This window comes from Marmota monax, unplaced genomic scaffold, assembly GCF_021218885.2.
Source record: "Marmota monax isolate L192 unplaced genomic scaffold, Marmota_monax_Labrador192_F-V1.1 WCK01_AAM20220418_F8-fsc00220, whole genome shotgun sequence".
NCBI classification, from domain to species: domain Eukaryota; kingdom Metazoa; phylum Chordata; class Mammalia; order Rodentia; family Sciuridae; genus Marmota; species Marmota monax.
The window spans coordinates 2119833-2145013 of record NW_026693909.1 but is presented as its reverse complement, the minus strand read 5'-3'; the positions used below and the strand labels follow the sequence as shown (position 1 = coordinate 2145013).

The window sequence follows — 25181 nt, the reverse complement described above, 5'->3', positions numbered from 1 at the left end:
GTCATTTCAGCATGAAAAGAAAAAAAAAAAGCAAGAATACCAGTAGAAATAGTGCATTTCTAGAATTGCTGATGGGAGGTGGCAGGTCCCATGGTTTTGACCCATTTGATACCCAAAAGGCTGCAAATTGTATGAAAAATGTACAGCTTTGGTTAGCAAATAATGAAAAAGTAAGATACATCGATTCTCTTTCATATTTTACATTATATACATTATGACAATATCAACTTCAGGGGGTTTGCTTTTATTTTATTTTTTTGGCAAATAAGACAAAATTGGGACTCTCAGTATTGGGCTTTTTTCTCAATGACTTGTTCCCTTTTAACAAATTGCACTGCACTTAAGTCCACTGTGCACAGAAGCGAGACATTTCCCAATGTTATTTGAATAAATCTCCACACTGTGTTTTAAGAGATGATACCACAACTGCTTCGAGCCATGTTTTAGTTGCCACAGGCTTTCAAAGGAGTCGATCCTCTTAATGTTGACACTACATAACCCTAGCTGCTTCTATCGAGGTTAGAACTGATATTCAAGTCCTCAATTTGTTCTATTTGACCAGTAAGCTCCAAGACAAAGGTCCCACCATTAATGACTTTTTTGACCTCCTGTCCCCAACATGCCTTCGAGATCAGGTGGCCTGCCTTGGAACTCACTGGAATGACCGTGAACCTCAGGCCTGCACTCCCTCCCCTCACTGCCCACAAGACACCCCCTTGGTCTCAGGTCCCAGGGCTGGTGACAAAGTGAATTTTGCAGTCTTAGAAAATAAACTGGGAATCTACAAAAGGAAAAGAAAGCATACAAAATGTATCTCTTTCTTCCAAAATACACGCTTTCAGTCCTACATTTTGGTGGAGCCTGAAAGTGTTTTCCAGGGAGATATAGGTTGAGATAATTTATAGGTTTGCCCTATTCTTTCATAAAAATACTCTTGTTTGGTAATAAACTTTTTCTTCTACAGTAAGAGAAATAATACTGTGTTATCAAAAGCAAGAAGGCTTACGATTCAAGTGGGATCTCAGCCCCCGAGGGCCCGGGGGCCTCCTTCGGTAGCGGTCCCACCCGGACACCCAGGGAGCTGTCGGACACCAGCTGGGCAAAAGCAAACACTGTGCCGACAGTGCTTTTTATCTTCTTATTTTATAAAATGGCTTACCTGAGAGGCTTGTAGAATTCAGTGCAAGAGGGAACATCAGTCAGATCAAGGAGGCAATGGGGCTGTGGACTGGATTTGCGGCTGTGTCATCTACCTTTCTCGGGGCCAGCAAAGTGCCAAGTGTGAACACAGTGAGGGAGTCAAGGGGCTTGGCACTGACTCCAGTGAGGGCCGGGCGGGAGCTAAATATCCGTGTCTGGCACCATGGGTGCATCAAGGGAGCGGGAAGGGAAGGGAAGGGAGGTGTCTGGAGGCTGGAGGGACAGAGGTGTGAGTTGGGATGCTCTGCCCTCTCTAGCTAGGGCAGAGGATGGCTTGTGGTCCTGGACGGACAGCTCCCACCTTGCCCACTGTGGGCAGAGGTGGTTTGGGGTCCGGTATTGGCAGGGGCAGGGGCTGGTGGAAGGTGCTGGCAGGAGGGCACCTGGTACAGCCGGCTCTGGGCCTTGCCCACGCGGGGCTCCCAGGCGGCTGGAGTGAGGGTGGGGCTCCATCTGCTCTGGAAAGGTGATTCCAGGCTCTCTTGCTCTCTCCCAACCACGGGTATCATTCAGGCTCGTTCTCAGCCTACATGTTAAAGTTGCTTCTTGGTGTGTTTGGGGGGCGGGGAGGACAGGGGAGCACTGACCTCCCTCTTGACCTCCACTGACACCCCTGCTTGCTTACCCAGCCATTTTCAGTAGCATGGGTGGTCAAAGAACACTGGGTGGCACTCAGCACACAACACAGAACCGGAGAAGTCCATGCAGGCAAGGGAACACACATCGGACCAGGGAGCAAGGAACACGCCACCCGAGGAACATGCAAACAGAGAAGATCCCTGCAGATCCGAGAAAGCCACGACCCGACGGGCACTGAGGAAGCACGAGTATCTAAAAAAAGCCACTGTTGAACAAGAACACACAGGGCGGTGCCGACCCGCACCCTCTCGGCCAGAGTGATGCAGTGCGGAACGGCAGCCGGTACCGTGCAGACACAATGAGCACAGCGACAGAGACACCAACACAGACACACAGATGCACGGGTTTCTGACACACACGGGCCTGCACTGTAGGAGCCAGGTGCCCCTGGAGGGACAGCAGGCAGGGCCTGCTCCTCGGAAGAACGTCTGCAGCTGCAGGCCAGCCAGGGGGTGTGCAGGACTTCTAGACAGACCCGCCCGCCTTTTGCCAGTCAGATTCCTGGAGATGGCCCACCAGCTGGCAGGACAAAGCAGGGGCTCCCCCATCCTGGGCAAGACCTCCTGGATGTTTGCTCTAGGTCACTCACACACAAGCACACACATGTGCGCACACACACACACACACTTTTCTCCCCTCTTCGGAAGGATTAGAAGGGGATGCTTGTGCTGCTTTTCATGGGGAAAAGAAGCCGGAGGCTCTGGGTGAGTCAGGTCTCAGAGTCACAGGCCAGTGGCAGATTGGGGGCTGCTTAAGCCCTGTGAGGAGAGGCTGGCAGGCCCTGCTCTGGCCAGGACGGGCTCCATCTGAGCGGCTCCATCTGAGCCAGCTTATCCAGGCCTGGGGTGCTGGGAGGGGTATGGCTGTCAGAAGTGCCAAGGGAAAGACCTTCTCATGGACCGGCTGGGCTGAGTCTCTGTAGCCTTCTGGGGCTGGGTCTCAGTCAGCACATGGGTTCCTTGTCCAGAGGACACCACTTGAAACCTCTGTCCCCAACTACCAGAGGTGGGGGCCAAAGCACTAGACCTCTGAATCTTGGGGCTCATGGGACACTCCTCTCTCAGGGCCACTTGGGCCCAAGCAGTACAGCCTGGGTGGCTGAAAGGGAGTAACAGGTCCCAGCTCCACAGGATGCAAAGAGGCAGGGAGGCCCAGGAGCGAGGCCCAGTCCTGCGGTAGAGCCACCAAGGGGGCATGCAGGCCAGACCCCCAGGCCCACACTGCCCTCAGGTGAGACAGCAGGGATGCTGACCAGGCAGGGTGAGGGAAGGACTGGAAGGCAATGCCACCCCAGGACAGAAGCCTCCGACCTTCAGAGAGCATTCACTTCTAATATGGAGTAAAAACTCTCTGTAGAAAGGTCCCCCTGGCCTTGAAAAACCATTAAAACACATTTCCTACATCACTAGAGAGCTATGCTGCTCCAAAAGAAGTTTGCAAACGAAGACAGATGTGTGTGCTGGAGAAGCGGCACCAGCCCCAAGGCACACAGGAGCGGACAGAGTTGGCAAATTCAGAGTTCTGACCCATCACGAGGTTTCCCAAAGCCACAAGGAAAGGAGGAAACCAGATATTCATTCTAGAATGAAAGTCGTCCCCAGCTACACACCACACACACACACACACCCCTTCACCGACTTCCGCACTGTCCAGAATGCTGATGTCACCTCTTTCGCTGTGAGTAGGGCACACCTGGGAAACAGTCGGGGCTCCTAGGGAGAAGTGGGGTTCCTTAGGAATGGAGAAGAGCCGGGACTGCTTCGTGTGCATGAGAAGGGCAAAACCAGGCTGTGTGCGCAGGTGTGTGTGCGTGTGCGTGTGCATGTGCAGGGGCCATGGCCTTGATTCATTCCTGGGGAAAGGGAAAGAAGAGACGATGGATCATCACTGCACAAGCAGGGTAGGTGGGTGTGGGGCCGGGGCTCAGCCCTGCCGAAAGCTGTCAGTTGATCTGGCGACAGGCCTCGAATGTCCACTTGGTGGCTCCGCCAAAGATCTCAATGTGGGACTCGGCCCAGGCGATGACATTGCCAGAGAGGGCCTTGGTGCTGCAGGTGGCCAGGTTGTATACTTCCCCTGGGGTCAGCTTGCGGTCCCAGATGTTGAAATGGGCCAGCTCACCCACAAATGCTTGTGTGGCATCAAACCCGCCACCCAGAGTGTCCTTTGGAGAAGAGCAGGGGATGAAGGTTGAGGGTCAGCCAGATGATCAGGGACCAGGTGGAGGGGCCTATCCCTGGGGGATGAGTCTGGGTGTCTGTCTCTCCTATTTGGGGTTGCTCTGTCTGTCCTTGGTACCCTTCTGTTCCCTGGCCCTGAGTCTTCAGCCACACGTCTGTCAATCTCTGAGGGCAGCTCGGGAAAATGACTGGTGGCCACCGCCTCTGCTTTGGTTGGGGATCTCTGCTTGGGGGCCTCTGGACTCTGCCCATCCTGTCCCTCAGCCAGCAAGTGAGGGGTCAGTGGGGCTGTGGACAACTACAGCAACAGAGTCCTGGGGCCCTACTCAGACCACACTCTTGGCCAGCCCCAGCTAACTACACTCCCCCAGGAACAGAAGCCCTGTCTTCTCCACCCCTCCCCCTCCCTCCCAGGTGCCCAAGGGAGGAGAGGAACCACTTCTTGGGAACTAAATTATTCATTGTTAAAAGCAGAATCGGCCTCCCCATGCCAAAGAGAGTCTCACTGCAGCGCTGAGAGGGCTGGATGCAGAGCTGCTCCTGCCCCAGGTCCCTGAAGAAGCCCCCAGGCCGGGGTTGGGCCCAGACCCCAGCACAACTCCTGCCCTCCTACTTCTCCAACTCCCAGGGTGCTTCCCCGCCCCCAGGCTGCAGCTCTCTCCCCTCCCCCACCAGTACCTGCTCCTGGCCCAGCACCAGCACGCCCTGCGGCTTGATGGGGTGGTAGGGTGCCAGGTTCTCGCCATTGCCGCCCTGGGTGCCATCCTGGTAGGCTTCCCAGACCCCATCCCGGGTGGTCCAGGTGACGCAGATGTGGTGCCACTTGCCATCATTGATTACAAAGGGCAGCTTGGCCACCTGGGAAGAAGAACGAGCACACCATGCCATGGCTGAGGACAGCTTTCAGAATTGGTGATCTCACAGGTGCAACTGTGATTTTTTTTTTTTCCCCTCACTTCACTTTCAAAATCCAAATCGAGAGTCTTGACTGAATTCCTGTAGCACCTTCCCCTCTGAACTTCAGCATCCATCAGCCCCACCCATGGGTGGGTCATGGAATCCCATAGGAAACCCAATGCCTTGCCAAGGAGCCCAGAGATGCATCTGGGCACAAACCACCTCACTCCTACGTGCCCTCCTCCCTCTTAGCGGGTCTATAAAACCAGCCCTCGAGGGAGGGCAGCATCCCTAGCAGTTTCCTGTTGCCTCCCCCTGCCAGGCCTCTCCTCTCTTCCCTCACCCCATCTCCAGGTGTTAGTCCTCAGGTCTGCACCCCAGCAGGCCCCTGCAGAGAGCCTGGGGGATGCTAGGAGGGGATGACACTGTGCTTTCAAAACCAGCCTTGGAACAGACTCACACTCCCCCTCTCCACTCCAGGCAGGGGATGGCGCAGCAGACAGAACCTTACAGGCCTCCCACTTGGGGAAATGGAGCCCAGAAAGCACAACCCTCTCTGGGGCACAGCTTCAAGATCAGGGGCCAGAATCTGATTCCCAGCTTTAGCCATTTACTACCACGAAGGACATGAAGATAAAGGGGTTTGAAAGTTGGCAGCTAATTCCCAGGCAAATGAAGGGGACAAGACGGGGAAACGGTCAATAGAGGGAAAGGTCTGCCCTGGAACAGGGAACAGGTGGAACTGGCCTTCTCCTGAGAGTAGGGGGCTGAGTGAGATAGATGTGGACTAAGAAAGGATCTCCAGAGCACCTTGATTCCCCACCCAGGACACCTATGGACCACCAAATATGGAGAAGCCAAGACCGTCTTAGGCCCAACAGCGGAGGAGCCAGGATCACATCAGCAGGATGGATGTCCCCATCACCTCCCCCCATCCCCACACAGGAGGCCTCTGTCTGGAACATTCTGGCTCTCCCTATTCTGGAGCAGAGAGCAGGCGAGGGTACCCCTCCCCACTTCTGTCCTTCACCTTCTGCCTCCCCCAGTTCCACTGGGTAGAAGGGCCACAGCAGCATCTAAGGCCACCCGACAGAGCTGGGGCCTGAAGGCCTCGTCCTGCAGTCCCTACCTTGTCATTGATGAGGATCTCCATGGGGTTGTTGCCCCACTCAATGAGGACTAGCTCATTGGCCTGGCCGGGCACGGCATAGGAGAAGGGCGTGCCCACGCCGGGCGCAGCGCTGGACTTGAGCCACATGCACACGGTGAAGGCGTACATCTCAGGCAGGCTCTTCTTCACCTTAGCGTACATGTAGTTGGTCCGCAGCGGGAATGTGAGCTGGAACTTGTCTCCAGGGCGGTTATCTTTTTGACCTGGGGAGGACAGAACCCAGTCCGACACCTTGACCCAGTGCTTAGCTGGCATCTGAATTGTGTTTGGTCCCCACCAACCCTGTGACGCAGACAGGGCATGGGGCCAGATGGTAAAAAAGCTGACCCAAGGTCTCTGCACTCCAGGCCTGGCTAGCACTCACTTCCACATGGTGCCACCCTGAGGAGGTGGGGTGGAGGGGGAACACAGGCTGGCTGTGGGTATCCGCCCTTGGGCTGCCAGGTGGGCATGGGAAAGGCATGGCCAGCCTTCAGGTCGGTGGGATCCTGTCAACTGACCGAGAAGGTGGCTGCAGGGGAAGGAGGAACGAGGCTAGCTCCCCACAGAACAGCCCCTTTGGGGGCCGACCTGATTCCAGGATGGTGACTGTGCTCAGAACCCCTCACCACTCCTGTCGGTGTCTCTTAACCCTCAAGGAGACAATCAGGCCACAGTTTCCTGCTGCGAATCCTTCCAGGCTCACCCCTGCTGCAGCCAGGCCGTTTCCACAATCCCATTCATCCCTTGGAAGAAAGCACTGTCCCCTCCCCCAGGCTCTTCCAGGGACTCAGACTGGAGCCCTGCTGAGAGGGCAGGGCAGGGCAGGGCAGCAGGAGTGGGCAGCATCCCTGGGGTGGGGGCAGAGTGACTACTTTGAGGATGCCACACAGCTTCCATCCGGCACAGTTTGCAGTCCTTTTAAACTGCCATCAGCTTCCAACCTGCCAGCCATGTCTCCAGGGAATGTCCAAACCCCTCACCCCAATAGACAAACACACCGGGCTATTGGCTATTGCGCTGGGCCTGGTGTGGGACTGACTCTTGACCCAGCCCCCTGAGTACTCACATCAGAGCCCAGGAACACAAGCACCCTGCCATCTCCTGGGTGCCCACCTGTGCTCCTACCCCAGAGCCCAGACCTGGTACCTCAGGCTAAGGGGAACTTCTGGAAGGCATTTGGACAGGACAGCAATCCCCTCCTCCTCTGAGCCAGGTATCTGATAGCAGAGCAGGGCTGGCCCCTTTAAGACAGTGCCCCCCACATACAAGCCCACAGTGGGGAGATCCAGCCCCTGGTGTCTCTCTAGAACGGTTTAATTTCCCAGCATCTCTCCTCCTTCCCTCCCCCTCCCTCCTGAGGTCCCTCTTTCCCCTGATCTGTTTTTCAGTTACATAACGTGCCTTAAGATGGCACTGTTTAAATCCATCGGCACAGTTTGCAGTCCAAGCAGGGTCACGTGGCCCTGCTCCACTCCTAGGTGCCCCCCCACCTTTTTACAACCTTGTTTGATTTCTGCGACTTGGAGGCAGAGCTCATCTGTGCGGGGCTGTGCTTGGGCCAGCCTGAGTTGACTACCTGAGAGCTGCTGAGGTGAACAAGATGCCCAAGCTTGGGTCACTCAGAAAGGAGACAGGAGCATGGCTCTGGGTGGGAGGGGGAACCTGGTGATCCTGAGCGAACATCAGGGGCTCAGGGCAACTGGGAGGAAATGTACCCAAGGCCCAAGTGGGCTAATGCCTCATTCTTTGCTGGTGACAGAGACCAGCAAGAGCCAGATTTTCTTAACCAGGGCCAACCACAGCTGCTGTGCAAAGTTACGGAAGATTAAACAAATCAGACTTGAAAAATTCGGGAGTGTGAGTACAGCTTGATGGGGACAGGTGCACCATGCAATACCTTCCTCTGTTCAGCCTCTTGTCCCTGGAGATGTCTCCGGCCCAGGGTACCAGCAAAGCTAGAGAACAAGCCTGGAAGATCAGAACCTGGGGAGGGGCTTCCGGAGTGGAGGAAGTCGGGGTTACAGGGCTGAACTGGGCTGTGCAGGGGAGTCTGTCTCACCCGGTCCCTGGAGGGAGCCGCGAGCAGGCAGCCTGGCCCCCCTCTTAGCCCTTACCTTTCTCCAGCTCGCTGATCCGCTGGTGCAGGGAGGTCAGGGCGCTCTCGATCTTGACCCTTTCCTCGGTGTCGTTCTTGGGGCCCCCCTTTCCTTCCTCCAATGTGTTCACCCGAGATAGCACCTGCCGCTCCAAGTCATCGATCTTGCTCTGCAGCAGATCCTTGAGGCTGTTGGTCTGGCTGGAGGAATTGAGGCGGCTGTACTGCTGCGGGGGCACAAGGGCAGGGGAAAACCACACCGTTACACGAGGAAGGGAGACCTTGCCAGAGGCCCGCGGCGCGGTCCCCTGCGGGCGACTGCGGGGGCGGCCTGGCGAGGAGCTCCGGCGAGTGGCCGCCCGCGGGTCCCCGCAGGCTCGGCGAGGCGCCGGCCCGGCATAAGCTCGCTACCAAGACCGGAGTGGGGGGTGCCGGGCCGGGTCGGGGACGTAGTGGGGGAGGGCGGGGGGGGGCACAAAACCCGGAGGGGAAACCGCGGCTCACACGGACCTCGAGGTTCTCCAGGCGGGTTTTGAGAGACTGCAAAGTTTGCCCGAGTTGGCTAAGCGTCTCAGCGGCCGGCGTCCGGGACAGGTCGCCCATGGTGTTCTTGCCCGAGCCGGGCTGCTTGCGGCCGCCGCCCGCCCTTGCCTCGCCGGGACCGGAGTCCAGTGTGCTCTGACTCTCGCAGCGGCCCAGCTTGGTGGTCAGTTCGCGGATGGTCTCCTTCTGGCTAAGGATAGTCTCCTTCTGCTGCAGCACGGTCTCGCGAAGCTGCAGCACATTGCTCCGGAGCTCCTCCGCGCCGCCAGCGGCCACGGACGCGGCGCACATGTCGGCGTCCACCGGCACCGAGGTGCAGATGAAGCGCGTCGGCCCAAAATCCTGGGCCCCACTGCCCAGGAGGCAAAGAGCGAGCAGCGCACAGGTGCGCGCGGCGCGGCCGGCCAGCATGGCTGCGGGCACCTGGAGCGCCGGACCCGTTTCGGCTCGGGTGGGGCTCGGCTCCGGCTGGGACCGGGCTCCGGCTGTCGCTCCTCGGGCGGCCCGCGCTCTGGGAGCCGCGTTCCTTGGCCGCACGGTCCACACCGCCGCGCTCTCCGGCCCCCACTGCCGCCTGCGCTGCGGAGCTCGCGCCTTTTATGCTGCCGCGGGAGGGGCCTCGGCGCAGCCGACGTCAGCGGGGGAGGAATCCCGCTTTAATTGTCTGCGGCCCTGGCCCGCCGCGCGGCGGGGGTCGCACGAGAGCGCGGCTGGGGCTGCTTCCTGGCGCCCTCTCCCGCCCCTCCCCGCGCCGCCGCCCCCTCCCACCGCCTCCGCCGGCCCGCCCCCGCCCCTGCCCGCGCCGCTTCCCCGAAGGCTGAGAGAGCCCAGGGACAAGTGGGATATCGGGCCTGGCCTCAAAGATGGGCTACATATGGTGTCCCCCAATCTCCGACGGAACTCCGGGCGGATGAGAGACCACGACAAAGCCAGGAGACAGAACTCGGTTCTGTTCGCTCGGCTTCACTGAGCACCCGCGAAGTCCGGTTCTCTGGTGACCACCCAAGACCTCAAATCCAACATGCCGGGTGAGGTTCAGAAACCACTGAGTCTGGGGACTTCCCACGACACGGTTCCCATCTCTCCTGCTTTTCCCCTCCCCCAGCTCCCAGGCCTTAGGGACCCAATATCGTCCGCCGTGCGGGCGGGGCGTTGGGGACTTCTCCCAAGTGGCCTTCGGGAATCCGAGTCTTTGCTACCACCTGAGCCAACCCAGTTCCGGACAGACGGCGCCCTGGAAGCTGGAGGCGCGAGCGAAGTGGACCCAGCGCGAAGACGGGTCCGCACTCGCGGAGCGCCTTCCCATCGCGGAGGCCCGCGTGCGCTCTGGGCGTGTCGGTGTGTTCCTCTGCCTAGGTTCCCGTGTGTGTCTGTGTGTGCTTGTGGGATTTTTTGTTCCTCGTGCGCCCCAGCTTTTCTCATTTCTTGGGCCCCACGGACAGTGGCAAGCGTCCCAGAGTGGGCAGGGGCGTTACGCCTGTGGAGCTCCGCACGCTGGCCCTTTCCTCACAGACACCCCAGTCAGCCATTCACAGACTCACACCTTTTTTTTTCTGGACAGCGGTCTGGGGCTCAGCTCCCTGGATTCCTGTCCGAGTTCCTAAGCCCAACTGGGGACTAGGGACCAGGGCCGGAGCCGCCGCTCAGACCAGCGTGGGTCAGAGCCAAAAGCTCCTCGGAAATCCACTCGTGCCAGCTCCCCTTGTGTACAGAAGGAAGCAGGCAGGGGGATTCCAAATTGGGTTCGAGGTGACAGGTGGAGCCCGGGCTACAGCCACGGCCTGCTTGGCCCGATGACCGCCCCACTCCTCTCTTCCTTTACTCCGCGAAGCCTTTTATCGCCCTGCAATGGGCCATGCTGGGTCCCCACCTTGGGGCCCCCAGCCCGGAGAGACCCACAGGCAGCTCCCCCGGCAGCTCTGGGACCGGGGGTTCAATGCTTGGGTGGGAGTGGTTATGAGAGACCGCGACCTCCTCCCCTTTCCGCGGCCGTCTCCCATCCCCAACCCCTCGCCCTCCCGCGCCCGCAGCCTGCCTTCCCGATCTCAGACTTTAACCCTCCCGGAGCCGGGGTTGCGAGGCGGCGCGGTCCTTTCACGTCCCGCGCGTCCTCGGACCGCAGCTTCCGGGCGCCAGAGGGACCCCGCGGTCCACTTGCCGCTGTCCTCAGCTCCGTGCGGCGAGGCCTGGCGGGCTTCCCAGCCCCGCGGGTCTCAATACCTACAAAAGGCGCCGAAACCCGCAGCAGCCGAGGGAGGGACTAGCCACGCGCCTCCCCACGCGGGCGTGAGCCTGGAGCGCCTCGGCCTGGGGCGCGAGGGGCGCTGCGCTGCTTTGCGACTTCTGCCCCCAACTCCCAGCCAGAGTCCGGGGCGGGCCTCCCGACTCCCCGACAAGTGTAGCCCGAGGCAGGTCCCGGCCGGGCCCCGCGGCAGGGTGATCCGGCCCCGAGCTCGTGGGCGCGGAAGAGGAGCCCGCCCTTCCCCTGGCTGAGGGCACCACGCAGGCACTCCTGGCCAGGCCTTCCGTCTTGAGCCCAGGAGCGGCCGGGGACCCTGAAGTCTAACGTCAGGAAGGCGACCTCGGCGGCTTGGCACCAGGGCACTGAGGGTCGGGTCACCCCTCCGCAGAGTATGGGATCGGGCGGCACTGGAAGTGGAGGGAGGGCCCGGGGACAGATTCCCGGGACCTCCGAGAAGTGTGAGCCTGGAGGAGAAGGTAGGGTAGCGTCCAAGGGCAGGACGCTTCGGTCCAGCCATCCGCCATTGTGAAGCGTTCTGTCCGCCAGGAGGCGCTCTGCGAAACACCTGCCTAAGCCTTTAAGTCCTTGTTGGCTGGACTCAAGACCCTGGGCAGGTGGAGAGTCCATCCTGTCGTGTTTAGGGTTCCTTCTACCTCCCAGTGTTCTGGAAGTAGCTGGGAGCGGAGGGGGCCAGGGAGTCCAAATGAAGGACCGCCCTGCCCAAAACCCTCAAAAAAAAAAAAAAAAAAAGCAAGAGGCCAGACTATTCAGCGGGATGGCCAGGGCAGAGGCATGCGACACCCAGTTCTCTGTGCCCAGATCCAGGAGGCAAGGCGAGGTGAGGGAGGGGAAGTCATGAACAGGACCTTACACGGAGCTGGGAAGCCAGGCCGACTTGGCTGGTGCAATAGATGTAAATAATCTCAAAAGCACAGGCAATAGTAAATGTAACAAAGTAATGAGGAAGTGATGCATTTTGAGTATTAGTTTAATGTAATTTATTTAATTATAAGTTTATATAATTTAAACGTTAAGATGCTTATTTGTCAATCAGCCTGCAAAATTCCAGAAAATAGAATAATCATCTGGTACCTGTTGGCTCAACACAACACAGGTGGGGGGGACATCTTCTCACTTGGTTCAGAGAAGGCAGACTATAGCCTCAGAGCCCTGACTGGTGGTCAGTGTGGAAAAGGCAGGCATGCATAAGACAGGGAAAATGGGTGGCATTATGAGGATTTCAGTGCCCACCCAGGGTCCTTACCAGGTGGACAGTCAGAGCAGGGGTGTGCCTAAACCCTATCATGCAGCATCTCCAAGGCCTATCCTCCTCTAGGGCCAAGACCATGAGCAGGTCTAGAACCCCCACCTCAATCAGGGAAGGGCTCCCCTTGGGCAGGCAACAGTTGGATGCTGGGAGGGCCTGGGAGAGTGCTGGACAGGGACACCAGTAATCCTTCCTCCTGCTTCTGAGCCCTTCTAGCATCAGGGTCCCCAATGACTTTCAGAATAGCTACCCCTGCAGGGATGAGCCTGGGAGAGGCAAGGGGAGTGGGGAATGGCCAACAGCCCCCTCCCCCTGAAAAGAAGGAGCAGGAGTCCTCACAGATCACTGCTTTGGGACATGGTGCACCCTGGCACAGAGCTGGTGGAAGTGCCTCTGGAGGTCATGCCATGAGCCACCCTTAGATGTGCTGGCATCTTGTTGAGGATGGGGGACAACCTGCAGCCAAGTAAGCAGCTGGTGTTTTCATTTTCCTGTAAGGTTTCGGGTTGTGTCGGGGTCTGCTTTGTTTTTCAGCAACCCCTAGGTGCAAGATATATTCTTTTCTGGATCTGAGAGCAGGTTTCATTGTCTTAAGACTCCTGGTCTTTGCATTCAGCCGCTCACTGTAACAGCTCATTGGGCTTTCCAGGTACCACGGGCACTTCTCTGTGTGGTTAGTGCCTCACACCAGGTGTGGGGGTGTTCAGGCTGTCCTCGGGGCAGAGCAGAGGTGCTGCAGGCTGCCCCACGGGAGCATCACCAGGGACTTCTGACAGCTGAGCCCTCTGGATGCAGCCAGCTCTGACTCCTACCCTTCCTATGTGAGGAGTCCCTGGGGCCTAGGGGATGGGTGTGGGCTGGCTCTGACAGCAGCCATCCTCACAGGGCCTCTGAGTCACAGCCTCAACCCACCTGTGCCTCAGTCACTCGCCTGACAGGCCCCACCCGCCAGCTCTGTGTGACAGAACACAGGACCTGCTCCCTGGCTTGCTCTCCTCTGACCTCAGCATGGACATCCCTGTAGTCATCACCATGTCCTACAAACTCACAGCTGTCCTTTTCCAAAACCCTCTGTCCACATTCATGCATTTAAAAGCATAGACGAGCTACTGTCTTCACTTACAGATGGGGACACTGAGGAAAGCCCAATGTCATACGGGTCCAGTGAGGGTGTAGTGGGGGGGTCAAGCCCGAGCCTGCACACTCTGTGACCACCTGTGCAGACAAGGACCTCAAAGACAGGAGCCCTGAGGGGTGGCAGGGCCTCAGTGCACTCACCCCCAGAGTGCAGGCAGATCAGGCTGCATCTGCAGCCCTGGCGCTCAGAGTTTCTCACTGTCAGCCCTGCAGCTCCACAGGGCTCACCTGTCCATGCCCACTGTGCAAATTCAAGGGAACCTGTGGCAGCTGCAGTCTCAAGCGGCTGGCTCCCTCTCCAGATTCTCTGTACCCATCCCAGCGTTCCCACATGAGGATCTCCTTCCTTCCCAGCCCTTCCTCCTCAGAGCAGCCAGGGCAGCTGCTGGCCCAGTCTGGAAGAGGGCAAGAACTGGATGGTCGCTCTCTGCCCTGCCCTGTCTTTCCATGAATGGGACTGAGCTCTTGATCTATGACTTCTTGTTCCCAGTAAAAAGGAGTTTGCAGGCAAAAAATGGGAAGGCTAGTCTTACTTTTCTCCAAGCAGGGGTTTCATGGTGCCAGGCAGGACCTTGGGCATTTAATACAGTGTACATATTCATAACGTTTGCTTTCAGTTGGGCAAATAGTTCCAGAGCATCTGCTGAGGGGCAGGCCAGTTGCCAGGGCCAGCGGTGAATAAAACACTGGCACCCATTCCTAAGAGGCTCACTCTAGTGGGTGAGACAGGTGTAAATACACCTATAGCAAGATGCGCAGTGCCACAGGGACAGGAGATGCCTAAACCAGTGGCAGCCAGGGCGGGGGTGGGGGTTGCAGGAGTGTCTCCCGATGAAGTGGTGCCAGAGGGGTCTGAGAGTGGCAGGAGGCGGGGAAGGCAGCAGGCACAAGCTATGCAGTGGTGGGGGCTTCAGTGTGTCGAGGGGAAACTGCAAAGCAGTGAGTGGAGAGTAAGGCAGACCACCGGACAGCTCTGGGACTCCAGTACTCCAGGGACATTGTCTTAAGACTCCTGGTCTCTGCATTCAACAGTGATGATGGCAGATAAACTCCGAGGCATTTATATGGTACTTTCCAGACTTATGATTCTTTCAATCAGTCATTCCCCCTGCCTTCATGACATCGAGCTTGTAAATGCAAAATAGAATGGCCCTGGAACCTCCCCCACCCCTGAGCACCCCAGTTGGCATCAATTTGTTCCTGGGAGAGGATGCTCCTTCACGTTAGTGGCATCTGCTCGATGCGATGGGTGCTGGGGCCACCAGCCTGCTGTGTCCTTGCACATCAATTTACCATCTGCCAAACGCCAGGAGAGGGCATATGACATATAAAATGAGTTGAGGCATAAAAGTGTTTCAGAATAAAAATGGTATGAACTGGCAAGGGATTACAGTTATTACAGGGCCGGTGCACACACGCCATCACTCACACCTGGGAGGGGAGCACGTGGTCTCCTTCCAACAGGCAGCAGACATCTCTCATGCCTTCTCCCCCGGGTGTAGGGCAGCCCTAGAGAAGGCTTGGCGGACACAGACTACGGGGTGCTGGGTGCCAGTATCATACACAGGGCTGCAGTCGAGGGCTTCCCCAGGGAGCTTCCCATGTCAGAATCAGTGTCTTCGCCTCTGCTCCCTTCTCTGACCTGGTGAGGCCCCTCCAAGGTGGCGCAGCGGGCAGCTTGCTCCTCTGTGTCACCCTGTGCAGGCGAGGCCACGGTAGCTCCTTACACTTGGTGCGGTGGCCCCAGAAGCACAACTCCAGTGGCATGAGGCTGGCCTTGGGAGCTTCATCCACTCATTTATTCACATACTGGGTGGACATTCTTCCAGGGCCGATTAAGTGCCAGGAGCTCTCCTGGATAATGGGACACAAAAAGGTTTCCATCTATTTTTTTTTTTTATTGATTGATAGAATTTTCTTGGTTTCAAGTTTTTCTTCCAAACATTTCTCTTAAAACGTGGGCATCTGCCACCCATAATTATATTAAGATCCCTCTAAGGTGGCATCTTGCTGGGCCCAAATGGCCTACGGCTCACTCAGGCAGGTTCCATGGTGTTCCTCAGGAAGCCCTGTGGCCCTAGGCCAGCCTCCACCCTGCATAAGGACGTCAAAAACTGGTGCAGTCGGCGGGCACCCTCTGGTTCAGAGAGAGGTGGGAGGGGAGGGAAGGAGGTTCCTCATGTGAGCCCTGGGGTCTCAGCACTGAGGACCCGGCTGTGAGGCTCTGGGTAGGATGTGAGGGTCCTGTGAGATGCTGCAGGGGAGGTGGCCAGCAGAGTGCCAGCCTTGGCCAGCGGGCGCCAGTGGGAACTGACTGTTGTCCCAGGTGTGCTGTGTCCGCAGGGCTGGGCCAGTCCAGTCCAGTCCAGTCCAGGGAGGTCTCAGAGCCAGCTGGCAGCATGCAGGAGGCAGGAGCAAGCAGCCCACTGTCCAGACTGTGCAGAGTCAGTTTCCAGACCTCTCAGACCTGCAGGGGTGTGGTTCCTCCTTCCCTCCTGGGTGTCACCCTGGTGTGTGTGTGTGTGTGTGTGTGTGTGTGTTTCAGGAGAGGCGGAGGGGGAGAAAGAAGAAACCTGAATCAGCTCTGGAGGCTGGAAAGAAGGCAGAAGAGGGAGGCTCTTCTTAGGAGATGTCGTAGGGTCCCCAGACTCCTTTTCTGGGAAGATTTTCATTTCCTGTTTCATTTCCTGCTCTTCATAGGGACAGAAGTGCTCTGCAGTGTGCTCTGCAGCAGGAAACTGGGACAGGTGACAAACCAGCCTTCACCCCGCCTCTGTTCTCTGGACTGTCCCATCCGCTGACAGCCACTGGGCACTCAGCAGGGTCTCTCAAGCCATGGACAGGCTCCAGTTGTAGCTCATAGCTTGACCTTAGTAGTGATGGCCCCAAGGCCCTGAGGGGCTAGGCCCGCTTGCCTCCTGGAGGAACCCGCCACTTGGGCGCTGTGCTCACTGGCCCTGCTGGCTGCTCTGCCTGCCCTGCTGCCCCGCCCACTCTGTTTTCCTGCGGTGGATACTGGCTCAGTGCTGTTCATGGCCCAGGATGGTACTGGGCTTGAGGCTGGAAGGGGGTTGTTTTGGGGAGTGGTCCAGGCAGTGATGAGGGAGGGGGGGAGAGAGCCTGGAGGGGACTGTGAAGGGAGTCATGGAGCTGGCTTCTGCCAGGGTGACTGGGCTCAGCCCCGTGGAGCCCTCCAGGAAGGCTGGGAACTATCCCAGGGATCCCCCTGTGGGTGCTGGAGGGAGAGGGAGGGTCTTGTCCACTCACACCCGTGCTCAAGGGTGGCACACTTCTGGGCCGGCATGTAGCTGTGAAGACCCATTCCTACTGGTGAGGTCAGAGACGCTCCAGGGACAGAAGCAGAAGCCAGCACTCCTGCTGCACTTGCACAGAACCATGGCCGACAGGGCTGCAGGGAATGGCCAGACCCTCACCTTGGCAGCCTCACCCCTGGGACACCGTGGCTTCTCTCTGTGCCTCCCTGGTGTGCCCAGTACCATCCTGGCCAACGGCAGCCCCCTGGGTCCTACAGGTGACAGGTGGTCAGTAGCTCAGATGACTGCAGGTGGCCATGGTGCCCTTGGCCCAGGCATGGTGCTGAGTGTGGTGACTGGGAGCAGTGGCCCACGTATACCGTCTCTAATGTACAAACCCCACACAAGTCCCTCCAACTCCAGAGCTGGGACCCCTCACCTATTAAGGTGCCCTTTCTTGGCCTCCTGGAACAAGAACCAGTCAAAGCTGCAGCACGTTGACGGGAGGCCAGAGCTGGAACCGACACCAGGGGTCCCAAGGTCACTAGGTGCTAGCTGGGGGAGCAGGGGCCGAGGAGGGGAACCGCCTACACTCCAGCCGCCTTGTATGCAGCTTCCCACCAACCAGCCCACACTGCTTACCCAGGGGTGTCCGTGGAGGCTCATGCAGGCCCAGCTATGCCAGCCTGGAGAGGCTGAGCTGCCTGGACATCCCATCTCTTCCTGGGCAACTTGGAGGCATTCTGCAGACGGGAACCCATGATGGAGCTGAAGCCAGTTGCTACTGGATAGTGGTCTGCAGGACAAAGCCCTGGCCACTAGGAAGCTCACCTTCTGATGGCCAGACTCAGGGCACTTCTTGTCCCTGCACCCAGGCATGGCCCTGCCCCACCCCACTGTTCCTTTGAGTGAAGGGCTGCCTGGGAGACAGATGGGGAGGCAGCACCGGCAGCTCCAGAGCAGCTGAGAAAAAATTTGCTGCAGAATCCACTGTGGGCTGAAGTGCTCCCAGGCAGACTCCTGCATCCCTCTCCCTCCTGCCTGCGGTCTCCCATGCCTGCGCATTCCCTCTCCCCTCATTCCCTGGCCTCTAAGTCTGGTACTTGGGTCTGTGAAGTCACTGTCTCCTGCCCTGTGACTGCCATTCAGAGCTCACAACAATGAAAGCATCACACTCGCTGGGCTCCCTCAGCACTACAGAGGTGCAGAGCCCTTTGATGCGAATAATTAATCTGGTCCCCTATTGCATAACATCCTAAAAAGCTTTCCTGACGGCCGGACACTGTGATCTCATCAATATTGCATCGCGCTGGGCACTACTCTTATGTGGTTTCATTAAAAATTTAATTTGTGGTTTAAATCTGCAGTGTTCCCTTTAAAAGGATAGGGGGAGGACCGAAGAAAAGGAAGGGACAGGGTTGGGGGTGAGCAGATCTGGGGGAGGAGGAGGAATCCCATGCCCCAGGGGAGGGAGGGAGCCTTCCCTGACTGGAGCAGCGGCCTCTCTGATTGGCCGCGCTGCCAGGCTTGCTGTGTGGGCCTGCTGCTGATGCTGCAGGGCGGGGGACTGAACCATTCATAGAAAATGTTTCTCCAAAGCTTGTCCTGTTTTTCCTGGAGAGGGCTGCTCCTGAGAACCCAGGTGCTAGGGGAGGACCAGGGGACAAGGAAACCAGTATTTCTCTGTGCCTCCAGAGCCAAAGACCAGAGCTGCAATCCAGCCCCTGCACTCTTGGCTGTCTGGTCTTGGACAAATTACTTGCCCTCTCTGATCACAGGGCGCCCCAGCACATAGTAAGATTGATGCAGTGGCTCCCAGGACAGTAGAATGGAGCCCCAAGTCAGTTTAGCCAGTGTCACCATCACCCAGCTGTGGCCATAAGGCAGGATGGTGTGACCCCAGACTAGGAGCCCCTGCTAGAGAAACAGGCCAAAAAGGCTATGCTAACTAATGTCTTTAGCACTCACTTTGTGCCAAAGAGCGTGCAAGATGGCCATTGCCACAGAAGCAGCTGCAGACCCCGGGCTTTCCTTCCCAATGTGGACACATGGCTTCTAGCCCCTGCTCCCAGCTGGCTGTGATTGTTTCCGTGGAAGGCGGGGACTTGTGCATCCTGGCTGTCTCTGACACTGTCCCAGAGTGATTAAGTTAAGCCTCCTGGGGCCCGCTGGAGGAGAGGACAAATTGCTTTGTAGAATTGATTTGCTGCTGAAGCATTTACAGCTCACTCTGGGCTATGCCCGCAGTGTGAGGCCACTGCGTGGGCGTCCCCCCCCCCACACCTCGCACCTGGCATGCGTCACCTGTCCTGCGTCACACAGTGGGCCCAGGACAGCATCTGGGTAAGCACTGCTCACCTCAGTGCACATGTCCAGGTCCTGGTCTCCACACTGCAGCCCCAACCTGTGCTAGTGATGTAAGAGGGGCACGTGGAGACCCAGAGACGGGGGCTGAGTTAGCCCTGGGCCAGGGGCTCCTGACCCCTAGTGGCCCTTCCTGCCACACAGCTGTCTTTGTCCTTTCTGGGAAACAGGACAAGAGGAGCACTGTCCGGGTCAGTCATGGTTTTCGAAGCCCCGTGGGCCCTCAGATGATGGTGATCAGCCTCCTGGGCAAGGGGAAGAGCTGGGACAGAGGACCCTTCCTCACTGAAGGGCGTGGCTGGCCGGCCACCCAGGAAACACAAAGGACTGCTCTAATTGTGGGAGGGTCCTCACAGCAGCCCAGGGAGGGGTGCGGCTCTCTGGGGTGCTCCTGGTTTGGTGGCCTTCTCCTCCTTCGGCATTTGCTTTGATTCTTTTTAGACAGGACTGGTCAGTGAGAGGAAGGTCAGGGGAGCACAGCAGCAAGAGCAGCCACCTCAGCCTCTGTCCTCTATCAGCTGCTATGAGACTCTGGACTGGTGACTTTACCTCTCTGGGCCGTGGTGAGGGTGAAGTGCACAGCTCCACAAAGCTCTTAGGGTGGTGCTGGCCCAAGGAAGCACTTAGTACAGGTCGATTATAACTGCCGTTCCCAGGGACTCCGATGTTAGCAATAATAGAGGGGAGTGACCAGGGGTAAGTGGCAGTGGTCCCGGGGCTGGGGGCTGTCAGTGCCAAGCCAGGAGGAAGGAGGGAGAGAGGGCTCTCTGAGCAGCATCACAGGCTGGACCCTTGCGTGACAAGCCCCCTCTGAATTTCAGTTAAAATTTCATAAAGCATAAAAATTTCCCCCTTGGTCACGACTCAGTGATGGTCCAACGGCACAGAGGGATGTGCACCATCCCCACCACCCATCCCCAGGACCTTTCACCTTCCCAAACTGAAACTCTGTCCCTGTTCAACATGAACTGCAGGTCCTCCTCCTCGTCCTCCTCCTCCTCCTCCTCCTCCTCCTCCTCCTCCTCCTCCTCTGCCAGGGTTTGAACCCAGGGGTGCTTTACCGCTGACACATCCCCAGCCTCCCCTTTTTTGTTCTTTTATTTTGAAACAGCCTCTCGCTAAGTTGCTGAGGCTGGCTTTGATCCTCCTGCCTCAGGCTCCTGCACTGCTGGGATTATAGGTGTGTGCTACCGTGCTGTCTGCAAGACTAGGACTATTGCAGGGACCTCGTGAGTAGAGTCCTATAGAACTTGTCTGTGCGTCCACTTTGGGCTATTGTGATTAGGCTTCTATGAACGCAGGAGACCCTGCTTCACTTCTTTTAGGTGAAGCTCCAAAGCTCAATTGCTGGTCCACAGTCTCCCCACTTTCCACAGATGCAGACCTCATGGCTGTGCGGGAGGGCTCTGAGGCCTGCCCAGGAGCCCTGCTCACCAGTGAGAAGCAGCCACCTCTGACCCAAGCCTGCTGGTTGCTGGATCCATGCCCTCCCCTGCTTCTCTGTGCCCATTCATTCTAGGTCTTCCAGAAAGTTCTCTGGAATAGGTGAGCCTTGACTGATACACCAGGGGAGTGTCATCGTCATTCTGCACTCTTCTGATTCAAACTTCTGACACCAAATACGTGGACTTTCCCCCCTACATCGGCCAGTTCTCCACCTCTTGGGACCCCAGCCGGGTGTGCCACAGTTCCCCTTGATTCTGACGCCAACTCCCTGGAGTCATGGCAGACCTCACATCAAGGGCTCTGTTCTGTGACAAGAGGAACCCTCATTTTAGACCCAGTTGCAAATCCAAGGTTGTCACTGGGCTGTAAGTCAAGGGGTCCCACAGCCCCCTCCTCAGGTTCCACAAGTTGCTGGATGGGCCACAGGACTCAGGGAAGAGCTGTGCTGGCTGCCACCGCGGGGTTACAAAGAATCCCACTGAGGAACCTCCGAGGCACAGAGGCGCCCAGCTCCCTTGCCCTCCTCTGCACCTGGTGTGTCCACAGCCTGCGGCTCTGAGCCTGTCCTGTAGGGTTCCCTGGCTCCACGACAATAGCAAGACCTGGAGAATCCAGGGCCTCGGTGAGCAGCCCAGGCTCCAGCCCCTACCCTCTCTGGGGCCACAGAATTGGTCACTTCCGGCTGGAACATGTAACACCTTCCAGGTCTACTCCTGAGCAGCCTCCTGCTGACCCGAGGGGCATGTGACCATGTTGTGGGAAGGAGCTGGAAGGCAAGGCTGCAGTTAAAGCAGCTGTCTCTGGGCTTTTTGTGACAGTGCCACGTCTGCCCACTGGGGTCCTGCCCAAGCACCGTAGATCAGCTTCTGTTGCATCTGAAGGCCACCAATGCCCTTCCCAGGCTCTTCTTCTGCCAAATCCACCCCAAGGAGATTTTGCTCTTTGCACGATAACCTGGCCAGAGGAGGAAGCTGTTGAGATGTGATCCACAGGTTGTGGGCCGCAGCCAGGAGGCGTGGGCAGGGGCAAGGGCTGAGGCTGAAGGCTGCTGCAGAAGGAGTGAAGTGGCTGTGTGTGTTGGGGAGTGCTAAAGGAACTTCCACACCCGAAGGCCAGGTAGCCTAATGGTCGAGGGCACAGTCTTCCCCTGCCTCTGCCCCAAGCCTGGGTTTGGATCCTAACACCTCGATTCCCAGCTTTGGGTCTCTGCACATTGGCCTGTCTAGATTCCAGTGAGCATGTCTGAGATGTGGCCATGACAGTGCACAAGGGATCTGGGAAGCCCGAGAGAATTCTGCACAATGCCCGGCACAGTGTCACACACAGGAGCCACTCAGCTCACCCCGGTCATGCCCCCAACAAGGTGCGTGCAACCCTGCAGCCACAGCCCTGGGCTCCGTCTCCTCCATGCCACCTGCTCAGCCCTCTGCCGGAGACCCCTCCTCTGCTCCCACCTGCCGCCCTTGCAGACCCTCTCCACCGGCCCACTGCGGGCTCTGGAGGCTTCGGCCTCCAGGCTGCCCGCGGTCAGGATCTTGGCTTCTCTTGATTGCTTTAAAGTGTTTTGCTGCTGGGAAGCCTCAAGCGGCTCCTCAGAGGGACATAAATAAAGGCAATAACTTGGCCACCGGGAGGCCCACGTGGCGCTTCCATCGGGGACCTGGCATTCTGCGAGGCAGCCCTTGAGACTCAAGCTCCCCACTGTGGTCAGATGCCTCTTCCCTCTGGGCTAAGGGAATGTGCCCAGCCTGGTGCCAGGAAAGGAGTGGGCGGGCCAGCGCTGGGAGGGACACAGAAACAGTGGGAGGCAAGGGAGAGGTGACGTTGACAAGAACTTGCTTCATACCCTCCTCCTCCACCACTGCTGCACATAGGCCCCGGGGACGGAATGTCCAAGTTAGGTTCCGCAGCTGAGGGAGAGCACCGACCTTAGCTCAAGTCCTGGGTCTGCCCGCTGCCTGGGCCTTGGACAGCTGCCCTGACCTCTGAGCCTCAGTATGCCATGTGCCAAGCAGAGACAGCGCTGTCCCTGATCTCAGGAGCTAGATTCAGCCTACAGTCCCTGACACAGGGTCTTGGGCACGCAGCCCTCAGTTTCATCCTGTCTGGATTGTTCTGCACAGAGGTGCAGCCCTGTGCCCCCGAGGCCCTCCTTCCTGCACCCCAACACAGAGGGGCTCCTGGCCGCCTTAGGATAGAGATGGGAGGGAACCCCTGACCTGCCTGCAAAGCTCCCGAGGATTTAATTTCCTGATAGGAGGGAGACCTAGAGCTCCGTAGAGGCAGGGACTGGGGAGGTGGGCCACCGGGCAGCCGGGCAGCTGCAGTGGGGTGTGCCTGGGACCTGGCATCAAGCTGAGGTTCATTAGACCCTGAGTGCCCAGGCCACTTCTTCTACACTGTTCACCCAGTCCTGGGCCTCTGTCTTCTCTTCTTTAAAAGGGCTTCAGGTGGGGGTGGGGTGGGGCTGGGGCTCAGTGGTGGAGCCCTTGCCTTGCATGTGTGAGGCCCTGGGTTCGATTCTTGGCATTGCATATAAGTAAATCAAATAGGGGCTGGAGTTGTGGCTCAGGGGTAGAGCGCTCGTCTAGCACGTGTGAGGCCCTGGGTTCAATCCTCAACACCACATAAAAATAAAATAAAGGTATTTGTCCAACTACCACTAAAAAATAAAAAAATATATTAAAAAAGAATAAATAAATGAAATAAAGGTCCATTGACAACTATATAAAATAAAGGCAAAAAATACATTAGAAAAAAGGCCTACAGGTACACTTTCATTACTATTTAATAAAATTTTTTTAAAAAAACAGACAATGCAAGTTGGGCCTGGTGGTGAATACCAGTAATTACCAGTGACTCATGAGTCTGAGGCAAGTGGATGAGAGTTTAGTGCCAGCATCTTAATAAGACCCTGGCTCAAAAAAATAGAATTTAAAAAAGGGGTGGGGTGCAGCTAGGTGGTCAAGCGCCCCTGGGTTCAGTCCCCAGTAATATAAAATAAAACAGAACACACACCCATGTTAAACAGTTGAAACCGTACAGACATTCACCAAGGTCCCTCAGTTGTGACCCTGTGGCTCCAAGGCACTCCAGGACACAGGTGGAATTTGGGGGCTCTGGGGACAGAAGGCAGTGCAGGCAACGGTGAGGAGCAGCGAGGGAGGGTGCTGGGAGCCATCCTGACCTCGTCCCTCATGTCCCAGACTCAGGCCGGGCTGGGGGTTGTTTCCCCTGGGCATGGGTTTGCTCAAGCAGTTGTGTGCTGTCCAGGCACACAGCAGGGAGGAGCAGGACTTGGGGGGCAGCCCTGCAGTGCCCAGAACAGGTCAAGTGCCTCTCCCTCCCTAGGTAGTGCTGAGACAAAGGGGGCTCTCTGACCCTCCTTCCTCCTGCTTTTCCATGGAGTCAGGGACCTGGGAGGCTGTCAGAGGATCTGAGTCGCAAGAGCCTGGGACACAGGCCAGAGCCAGTCTGACCTGGCCACCTTCCCCGAGGCCTGAGGATGCTCGGCTTCCTTCCAGCAGCACGTCTAATTGGGTTTTACACAGGCCTCTGGCGCTGGACTACATGTCCCAACCCCCTCCCCTCCCCATGTCCGCCCCAAGGTCTTGCCCCCCAGAGCCTGCACCCCCTTTCCTCCCACCCCCATCAGCTGTCCCATTCCACTGGCAAGGACAGGCAGGCGTGGAGGAGTTGGGGCACCTTGCATGCCTGTGCTTCTTAAGGACGATCTGAGGCCCAGCTCCCCATCTCAGGAAAAAGAAGGGACACCTGAGACAAGGTGTCCCATTGCCTCCATGAGCATTGACCAGAAGGGAGCCTCCTCCCTGATGCTTGCCCCTGGTGTGAGTGAGAAGGAGGGTCTCCAGGGATTGCCTGCATGGTGGCACCAACACTGAAAACTGTAGAGACCGGGGGACTTACCCTGGATAACGTGTGTCGGACATAAGGAGTGGCACCCGATGAAAATATCTGTCTGCCTGTCCATCTCCTGACCACTTGCCACCTCCCAGTCTGCAGGACAGAGGAACAGGACACGCAGGCACAGTATCTTCTATGATATCTCTCTCTCTCTCTCTCTCTCTCTCTCTCTCTCTCTCTCTCTCTCATTCTCTCTCTCTCTATCACGGATTGAATACAGGGGCACTTAACCACTGGGCCACATCCCCAGCTCTTTTTATATTTTATTTAGAAACAGGGTCTGGCTGAATAGCTTAAGGCCTTCCTAAGTTGCTGAGGCTGGCCTTGAACCCACGATCCTCTTGCCTCAGCTTCCTAAACTGCTGGGATTACAGGTGTGTGGCACAAAGCAGGCACTTGGGTTTCTGCTATGTATCAGACCTCCACCGTGAGCAGAGGGAGGGCAGGTGTCTGAGGGCTGCAGTGGGCAGGGGAGAAAGCTGGGTGGGAGGCAGAGCCAGTGGGAGTTTACAGCACAGGCCCACTACAGACATGCCTGGCTCTTCCATGAACTCTAAAACCTCTGGGAAGCAGGGGATGTTGGGGTCTCCATTTGTAGTCAAGAGCACCAAGCCTGAGAATAGCTAAGGAACTGGCCCTGGGTCCCAGAGCTCTTCAAAAGCTCTGCCTTTGGTCTGCCTGCCCCCCAGGCCTGCCCTCCAGTTGACCAGTTGTGCAGGAGGAGCAGAAGGTGTCCCAAGCTTGTCCCTCAGTGGTCATCACCCTTGTGCATTTGCTGGCCACCTGCTGCCCTGCTCTTGGCTCAGTGGGCAGTGAGTGCTCTTGTTGGGGTTCTGACAG

General features: G+C 57.5%; 1 protein-coding gene across 1 annotated transcript; it reads right to left on the bottom strand.

Moving 5' to 3' along the window:
- Positions 1 to 228: 228 nt before the first annotated feature.
- On the bottom strand, positions 229 to 9289 carry Nptx1 (neuronal pentraxin 1). Its single transcript, XM_046463336.2, has 5 exons — positions 8675 to 9289; positions 8184 to 8391; positions 6046 to 6290; positions 4698 to 4877; positions 229 to 4003 (listed from the first exon to the last, which is right to left on the bottom strand). The coding sequence occupies exons 1-5, from the start codon at positions 9116 to 9118 to the stop codon at positions 3782 to 3784; spliced, it is 1299 nt and encodes a 432-aa protein (XP_046319292.1). The 5' UTR covers positions 9119 to 9289; the 3' UTR covers positions 229 to 3781.
- Positions 9290 to 25181: the final 15892 nt, after the last annotated feature.

Coding starts and splice junctions, on each gene's coding strand:
- Nptx1 (XM_046463336.2), bottom strand. CDS start 9,118: ATGCTGGCCGGCCGCGCCGCGCGCACCTGTGCGCTGCTCGCTCTTTGC. Junction 8,392..8,674: donor CCCGCCTGGAGAACCTCGAG/GTCCGTGTGAGC, acceptor GTGCCCCCGCAG/CAGTACAGCCGCCTCAATTC. Junction 4,004..4,697: donor TGGTGCTGGGCCAGGAGCAG/GTACTGGTGGGG, acceptor TCTTCTCCAAAG/GACACTCTGGGTGGCGGGTT.